Source organism: Phlebotomus papatasi, chromosome 3 (assembly GCF_024763615.1).
Source record: "Phlebotomus papatasi isolate M1 chromosome 3, Ppap_2.1, whole genome shotgun sequence".
Lineage (NCBI taxonomy): Eukaryota > Metazoa > Arthropoda > Insecta > Diptera > Psychodidae > Phlebotomus > Phlebotomus papatasi.
The window spans coordinates 87,894,654-87,904,211 of NC_077224.1; the positions used below are offsets into that span (position 1 = coordinate 87,894,654).

Sequence of the window (9,558 nt, forward strand, 5' to 3'; positions counted from 1 at the left end):
GCGCAATGGGTTTCAGACTGGAGGTTTATCCAGTTCTCGGTGATAAACTTTACATGCCGATGAGCGCGAGCATATAGAGTAGACTGTGCAATCACCGCGATTTCAGAGACTGATCGGGACTATCAACGCGATCATAGAGACAGACCGGTGCGATTTGCCGATCTGCCACCCAAAGCTCGAAAAAGGTCGATTTTGTTTTGATTCGATTGCTCGAAAAAGCTTTGTACGATTTTGTTTTTCATTTTTGAATATGATTTAGAGATTATCCAGGCGGACATTCGTCCGCATACGAAAACATCACTGAATCACTCCTAATGGTTTTTCAAGGTCAAACGTTACAAAAAACCCTATGGCATGAGGCCATGAAGTTGAAGCAAAAAGCTCATTTACATACAAATGCATAAGGGAATTTTTGCAGCCGTTAAGCGATATATCCCCGTCAAATCATTGCTCTACCTGCCAATTTTACTCAGAGGTTTTTTGAATTTTAATGGTAAATTCTAGCAGATTCAGAAAAAAATTTGTAGATTTTCGGCAGAATTTCTGCGTAGAAAATCTGTAGATTTTCGACAGAAATTCTACCGAAAATCTGCAGATTCTCGACAGAATTTCTCCCTATAAAATCTGCATAGCCTCCATTACTTCACAAAAATATTGTTGATATTTGAAGAAACTGTAGAAGTTATAAAGAAAATGGTATGCTCTGCTTAACAAGCATAACCGAGTACATATTTTAGATGAGTAAAAAAATGCGAGCAAAAATACTAATTTCTTAAAAATCACCCATGGAATGATACAAAAACACGAATTAGGTTGACATTCTGTTTAAAGTTTTCACTTCATAATTCTCTACTTATAACACGGCGTCGCAGAATTCTTTATTTTATATAAACACCGTGAAATCACCAAGAATAACTCTATTGAATTTTGAAAAACTCAGTGAAAAATATTCCATCTTTTCAGACACAGCTGTCTGGAAAGTCTGGAATGTAGAAAAATCTACAGAAAATCGGCAAAATATCTACAGAAATTCGTCAGAGTATGCACCAGGATTCGTCAGAAAATCTGCAAAAATTTCTGACGAATTTTGTCCCAAGCCCAAATAAAATTCGTAGGAATATCTACAGATTTCTCGGCAGATTTCCTGCAGAGGTGTAGATATTTTCTGCGGAAATCTTAAAGATATCTGACGAAATTATTTGACGGGTCTTGAAAGTGAAAAGATTGTTCGTGTTATAAGATCGCTTTTTTTCAAGGTCAAGGGTTAAAAAGCCACTGGAAAGCGTATTTTTCAAATAAATGGTATCACGTTTGGGTTCTTTGGAAAGGTCTTAGAATTCTTGACAAGCCAGAAATGATTCCAACCTAATAATTAATTTTTATCTGAACTGAAATTGTATTTCTCCTAAAGTATTTCGAGTGATTTATGTTTCGAGTGATTTATAAATCGGTTCAAATCGGTTATGAACCGATTAGTAGCCAATAAGTAAGGTAAATGTACCAAATTTCGGCCAGCTTGCAGTTCCGGCCACCTTTTTTGTTCCTCGAATTTCCATATAGTTTTAGTTTTTGCATACTCTGGAAATTATACTATGCAAAAAATAACAACAATTATATCTTGACAATTGTTGTTAATAAATGACTATCTAGGAATTCTGCTATATTTTTTAATAAGCCAAAATCAAAAGAAACTAACAGGGCTTAGTTGTTCGAAAATGGTTCATATTCGTTTAGGAAAAAATACGGGCTTCAGACCTAAGACTTAGCCATCTGTCTTAACTCCTCTAATTCCTAATCAGGCCCGGTTTTTTTTTAGAAAATTGTTGTTTAGGATTGGATTATAAGGGCAAATGATTCATTGGATTTTGAAAAATTAATTAAATTGCTTGTTATTTAGATTTTTGAGACCTTCGGGAACTGGGCTAAATCTCCAGTCTGAAGCCGGCATAAGTCTTGATAAAATGTGTAACTGCGTGAAACTACCCCATCCTCCTCTATCTAATGGTGCGAACCCCTGCACAAATTTTAATCCAAAAAACGTATCAGTAACGCAAGACATAGTCAATAAAGTTACCTCTGTTTGAGGTGATTTGAGTAACGTAAAATTTACCGTTTTCTTACTCAAATTTTCCAAATCGGTAGGAAAATGCAACTTCCTCGAAAATGTGGAAAATAGATAAGGCACAGTTTAAGAACAACCAAATAACTCTTGCTTCCTATCTCCTAAACTTTTCTAAATAAAATTTCCTAATTTTCCAGCTACAGTTGTTGGAATTGGCGTTGGAATGACCAGAGACTGCTCAACTCTCATGGTGGCGCAATATTTCAAGCGACGCCGGGAGTTTGTAGAGATATTCATTGTGGCCGGAAGTGGCTTGGGTATCACAGTGATGTCGGCATTTATAAAATCCACGATAGACTCAATTGGATGGAGGTATGGTGTACATTAAAAATAATGCATATTGCAATATATTCCTGGTGGCAAAACCACATTCTTGCGCTTAGTTACTGCAATTAATTGTCATACTCATTAAATTTTATTATATTCAACTTCTTTCTCTTCTTTCACAATTTATACATTTTTTTTTAAAAGAAAGGAAGAGAAAAAATTACTAAAAAGGAATCTTTCTGTGTGGCACAGATTAGGATTACAGGCAGTGACTGGTGTTGTGTTTCTCACATTCATCTTGGGCACATTCTACAGATCAGCATCCCTCTATCATCCCCAAAGACGTGCAATTCTTCACCTCAAAAACCAACGTCGAAAGATTAAGGACAAAAACAAGCAGGATGATTCACCTCCATTCTTCGACTTTCGCACCCTTCGCAGCAAAACCGTAAGGATTCTTCTCGTCTCAACGGCCATCAGGTAATCAATACTTAAGAGAAACCCAGAAGAAATTGCAGTCCCCGGTAATTAATTGTCCCACCCACAATTACTTGCAAATTCTCACCTGTGTCCAATTTCTCGCTTTGGCGCCAAAATGAGGTAGTTTCCTCACAAAGCAATTACCCACAAACACCATTCGAAACGGAAGAATAAATTGAGTGTTTTGTGCAGAAGAAAAATGCAGAGTCATTAGTGGAGCTACCTTCAGTTGTAAATTGGAATAGGTAGCATTAAGATACAAATATGCTGAATCTTTTATTGAGCTAACTAACTTGGAAGCAATCAACTCATGAATTGAGCATTCAAAAGATAAGATTGTGATTGAGCCAAAATAAACAATCGTAAACCAATTCACAATTAACGTCAATTGATAATTTTTGGAGGACTTAAACATGATTTATGAGAAAGATTTGATTGAGATAGAAGAGGTCTTTATCACCAGAGAAAAAAATGTCGAGTGGATTTCACAGAGTGTTCGGGTTCCCTAAAAAAAGAGAGATTTGCAAAGATTGAGAAGTTTAAGCAAAGCAAGGTACGAAGACTTATACATTCTTCAGAGCTGAGACTTATACGGGATACAGACCTAAGGCTTAGCTGTATGGCTTAACTTCTATAATTTCTTCTTAATCAAGATTTTTTGGAAAATTATCACTTAAGATTGAACAACCATTGATAGGAAGATTGGACCATTAAATTTTGAAAAACCAATTAAATTGGATGCTATTTTGAAATTCGAGAAGATCGGGAACTGGGCTAAACCTTAGGTTGTGAAGCCGGCCTTAGCCATAAAATTTAACTATGCTCTAATTTTTCAACAATCAAGATTTTTTGGAAAAAATTGAATTAGGATTGGATTATTAATGACAAAATGACTTATTAAATTCTGAAGAAGCAATAAAAAATGTTGCTATTTAGTATTTTGAGACCGTCGGGAGCTTGGCTAAACCTCAAGTCTGAAGACCATTTTAACGAACTCCTATGAACAAGACGTAGCCATAGGGCTTCACAAATTTCCTATCGGTTAAGGTTTTTCGGAAAATTTTAGTTCAGAATTGGATTATTAACGGCAAATGACCTAATTAGATTCTGAAAACAATATTATAGCTTGTTATTTAAAATTTTGAGGACTTCAGGAACTAGGCTAAACCTCTATCTAGTCTAAAGACCGTTTTAGGCCCTAGACTCAGGCTAAATCCTCAAGAATATTTAGCAGTAACGGATAGGTAAAGGAAATTTATGCCAAGGACCTCTAATGGATGATCCTAAGCCATTACTGTATCACATTTTAGTGGCCTTCAGATCAGAGGTTTAGCCCAGTTCCCGAAGTTCTCAAAATCTTAAATAGCGAGCAATTTTATTGGTTTTGAGAACCTAATAAGTCATTTTCCTTTAACAATTCAGTCCTAAGTTAATTTTTTCCAAAAACACGTGATTGATAAGAAATTAAAGCAGTTAAGCCATATGGTTAAGCCTTAAATCTGAAAGCTATATTTGGGATAAATCTTACAGAGAAGGCTTTCAGGCTTTTAAAGGACTATGGAAAATATGAAATGTTCGATGCCAGAGTATATGCGAAGCCTGAAAACCTTCCCCTACTGCCAAGTTTTTGCAAGCTAAATATTTTCGAGAATCAATCTGAATCTATTTAATCCCTTATGTGGCTTTCAGGATTTTGACTTTCCGAATTTTGGCTTTCGGGATTTTGAGGACCTCTTAACGCCCTAAACAAAACCAATGGCTTAAATCAAGACACGGATTAGTGGCAAACTGATAGGAATGCAGTCTGATTATGATTTTGATTATAATTTGGTTAAGCCGTATTTCGGTTTAAGCCGTAGGTGTGCTTTCGGGATTTTGGCTTTCGGGATTCTGGCTCCCACTGTCTTTAGACTAAAGATTTAGCCCGCAGTTCTTAAAGGTCTCAAAATCCTAAATATCAACCAATTTTCTTGCTTTTTCAAAATGTAATAGGGTCGAAGGAACACCTCTTCGACAGGGAATTAATATTGACACTTTTGTCAAAATGATTAAATTTTTTTAATCTGTTTGGTAAAACGCAAGTAATATGATGTTTTTTTCGATAATATACATTTTCTTATAAAAAGAGATGTTCAAATTTCATATCTAAAATTGATAGTGAAAGTGTCGATAAGTATGGCATGAAAAATTCTTAAAGTATCAATAGGTGTTCCTTTCACCCTAGGTCGTTTGCCCTTAATAATCCAAGCCTAGGATTTTGTTTCAAAAATCTTAATTGTAAAGAAATTAGAGTAGTTAAGTTATATGACTAAGACTTAAGTCTGCAGCTCGTATTAGGTTGCTGAAATCTAAATATCTGACTTAAAGGCCTATTAAGGTATACTCCAAACCCATTTTAATATGTTTCCAAATTGCAAATTAATATAATTCCAAATTTCAATGACAGGTTCATAACCGAATCATTACCGGTTAAAACTCGTTCAGACTTTCAGAATTTTAGGACCTTTCAACTGAATCTCCCCTTGTCTCAATTAAACCCCTATCCTTGGAACCTTCAAAATCTTCTTAAAAACGTTTTATCTAAATTTTAGATTATTAAAAAAAAACGTTCTAAAATGATTTTTGAATAAATCCTATTACTAAAAGAAGATTTATGAAAGCCCCCTACTCTCCTTAGTCCTATAATAAATCCCTAATTTCAGGATCTTTAGAATCTATTTAAAAAACGTTTTTGTTTTAAAATTCTCAATGACTTATAATCAATTTCTAAGTTGGGCTTGAATCGGTATCGGTCAAGATCCTATGACAATTTCAAGAATTCGGAATTTTGGCTTTCATGATTTTGACCAGAACCCACTTGAGCGTATCTACAATTTAAAAATATATATATAGTAAATAATTCTTATCAGCCCTAGTCCCATGTATTTCTGAAACTATCTATATTCTAATTTGGATAATCTAAATCAGAGGTGTGCAAGAAACCGTTGAAACCGAATTAACGTCAAATGAAACATGTACGTCAATGGTCAAAACGCTACTATAACAAACTTATTTTGACGTTAATTCGGTTTCAACGGTTTCTTGGACACCTCTGATCTAAATACTAATAACTATTACGTATTTTTGCTAATATAAAATATTCTAGACAATTTGAAGATTATACCTCAATGAATTCTGCAAAATTGTTTAAATACATTTTCGAAAGATCTTTAAGTAATATTTAAGGTAAAATGCTCAATCTGGTGTATTTAAACAAGGTTTTTTTCCTGAATTCAAAATTATTCAATAAATTCCAATAAACTTTAAGATTTTAAGATTTTAAATCCCTACTTCTAAACTCGGTTTAAGCCCTATTGCAGAGCCTAATTTGAAGGCTAGAATTTTAATTTAAAAATTCAAAATTAAGCTAATCCTCTGCCATTTCAGGTAGATGTTCGGGTTCGATCCCGAGGCGTTCCAAGGCAAGATTCTGAATTTGATTCAGTAACCTTATCCTAGGTCTGCCCGAGGTCAACACCTTCTCACAATGGCTTGCATAGGTTGTGAAGAATTTCAAGACCTTTCGAGCGATATCATATTCGCCTCTATCGGTCAATCTATTCCGCAGGAAATTTTGAAAATCATTTCAGAAAAAGAAAATTTATATATAAAAACCGCCATCTTGATTTTATGACATGTAGAATGACCTCATTTGGATATCAAAAAAGAAGCTGAAGCTTTTAAGGAGCTAGTTCGTAAAATCCATTGTAGAAAAATCGAACAAAGACCCTAGCGTTCCGATCCATCAAAGCCCTGATACCCTTATTTCAATATCCATTACCAAATTCTGTAGATCAATTAACCAACATATCCCTTTTCCAACAGCGGCTTTGGCATCAATACCCCAATTTACTACCTGGCCCACCAAATGGAGCAGGATGGCATAGGGGATCGCATTGTGGTACTTCAGGCATATCTAGGACTGGCCTTTATGCTAGGTTGTGGAGCTTTTGGGATGCTGGTGGTGAGAAACAGCGTAGAATGCCGAATTGCTCGTCAATATCTCTGCCAGACGAGCGTTTTTATGTGCGGTATCAGCATCCTGGCCTTCACAGCTGTCCATGGAAACTACCATGGGTACGTGATGTTTGTCTGGATCTACGGGATCTTCTGCGGAGGGTATCACTATTCCCTCAAGATGTACACTTACGAGAGAGTACGAGCGAGGAATTTTGCAAGGACATGGGGATTTGTTCAATTCTCCCAGGCGGCTCCAATAGCCTTTGGAGTGCCCCTGACTGGATACATTAGTGAGAGAGCTGGAGCCAAGGAAGGGTACTACTTTAGTTCAATGTGTGCCCTTCTGGGTTGCCTAGTGCTGTTCTTTGTGGACCTGCACCGAAGAAGCTTGTCCAGGCACAAACACACCAGAGCCAATGGAACTCGACATCTCTGTACATCAGATTCCTGTCCACAACGCAGAAAGCTCTCATTTTCACAGGAACCCGACCATGAACCTGGAGTCCTTGTGACTGGAGCTACTCTCATGATTGGTTCTGAATTGCTAATCCCCCAGCTTACAGATAAATTCCTAGAACCTGCAGCTGAAAAGCCCGAATTGACATGCATCTCAGAGGAAGGAATAGCAGACATGGATCTTCCGGACAATCTTCTAGATGACCTAGACTACGTAGGGGATTGTATAACATCCTGCAACAAAGTAGAAAACTTCCTGATGCTGAGTGAATTCGAGAACAATCTCAATGCCGAACTGCCGGCTTTGCTGGAACGGAAACGCCGTCGAGTGTCCATCTCAATGAACAAAAATGCCAAAATAAGTGAAGCTGATGAAGAAACTACATCAAATGGAGGAGATAAAAGCCTCAATATCGACTGCCTAGAACCACCATCAATCACCAACAGCCACAGGCACCATAAACTCTGGCATCCGCCAGCAAATGCAATAACTGTGATTGACGAGGCATCCGTATGAGTTACTCCCTGAAACGCATCTCAAAGTACCTGACCAATTTCACTCTCAATTTTTAGCACCGGAATGCGAAAGCGGGAGCCCCCTGTCCCAAGAGATATGACAACAACAACAAAAAGATACAATAAATTTGTATAAATCTGTGTATTATAAGACTGTAGCCGCAAATGCAGGAATATTTATCGAATTTGTGTAGTGAATATTTCAAGAATAGACTCACAGAGTGGTTGGAAATAAATAATTTAGTCCATAGAAGCAAGGAATTATTGAAAGTTTTAATGTGGAATAACTCGCTTTTTTGTTAAAAGGGCATTAGGATTGTTTCTGATACAAAGGATAAAATTGAAATTTGCGGATCAAAAGCTTGAATTTCAAAGTTTCAGCTTCAAAATTTTATTTTTAAAGCTCAAATTTCAAGGCTTTGCTTTTGAAGTTACAACTTCAAAGCTTAGTTTATAGACTTCAAAGTCAAAGATAGACTTTGAAAGTTAGAACTTCAAAGCTTGACTCTCAGGGCCCAAACTCAAAAGTTTGAACCTTGAATGTCAAAACTTCAAAGCTTAATCTTTAAAGTTCCAACTTTAAAGCTTAACTTTCAAATTTCCAACTTCAAAACTTCGTTTTATAGATTTCAAAATCAAAACATGATATCGAAAGTTTGAATTCAAAAGCTTGACTTTCAAGCTTCTAACTTCAAAATTAGTGTTCAAGATTGCAACTTCAAAACGTGACTTTGAAAGTTGAAACGTCAAAGTTTGACTTTGAAGGTTAAAACTTCAAAGCTTGATCTTTAAACTTCCAAATTAAATGCTTAATTTTAAAGTTTCTAACATCAATGCTTGGTTTTATAAATTGCAAAATCAAAGCTTGACTTCGAAAGTTGGAACTTCAAAGCTTGACTATCAAGTTTCCAACTTTAAAACTTGAACTCTGAAGTTCCGACTTTAAAGCTTCACTTTAAAATTTAAGCTTCAAATCTTGAACTTGTAGGTTAAAATGTCAAAGCCAGCTGTTTAAGATTCTAACTTTAAATTTCGATTTTCAAGGTTCCCTTTTCATAACTTGATGTTAAAGATTCCAACTTCAAAAAAGACTGATTTTGAACGTCTAACTTCAAAGATAAATTTCCAAAGTTCAGACTTCGAAATTTGACTGTAAATCTTCCAAATTTAAAGCTTGATTTTCAGAGATCCAAGTCCAAAGCTTAATTTTCAAAGTCTAGCCTCAAAACCTTTTTGTCATGGTTTAAAGTTTGAAGTTTCACTTTCAAGAGTTGAAGTTCTAAGCTTGATTTTAAAAATGTGAACATGAAAGTTTGATATTGAAAGTATGATTCAAACGCGATATTTTGAAAGAGATCAATTCATGCTTGATTATGGGAACTAAACTTTACAGTAAATATCTTCAAAGTTTGTTTATGAAGTGCTTCTGCATACTCAGTCCCAGGATTATGCACATTTTCGGAACCGAAAAAAACCCGCGAAATGGTATTGTTTATCGAACAAATTTGCATATCCGCAGGGGCTTTCTTTTGAATAAATCGGCCGTAGAACGAATTTCTCGCGGAATAAAAGTAGTTCAAACAAAAATAGTCAACTGTTTAATAGAAATGCATTAACAAACAGTACTTTTGGGCCAGAGTTCTTCAATAAATGGTAAGAATATTTAAAAAATTTACCTTAATAAAAAGAAATTAAAGTTTTATTCTGAAAATTAAGCA

The 9,558-nt window shown here is 35.5% G+C and overlaps 1 protein-coding gene across 2 annotated transcripts in view; it reads left to right on the top strand.

Moving 5' to 3' along the window:
- LOC129806234 (monocarboxylate transporter 2-like) overlaps positions 1-8,110 on the top strand; it is a 66,518-nt gene extending 58,408 nt beyond the window's left edge. For both annotated transcript variants that reach the window (XM_055854669.1, XM_055854668.1), the window contains 3 exons: positions 2,260-2,434; positions 2,642-2,869; positions 6,734-8,110. In XM_055854669.1, coding sequence (XP_055710644.1) covers positions 2,260-2,434; positions 2,642-2,869; positions 6,734-7,841 — 1,511 coding nt within the window. In that variant the 3' untranslated portion in view covers positions 7,842-8,110. The remainder of the gene's footprint in view (positions 1-2,259; positions 2,435-2,641; positions 2,870-6,733) is intronic.
- The last annotated feature ends 1,448 nt before the right edge of the window (positions 8,111-9,558 follow it).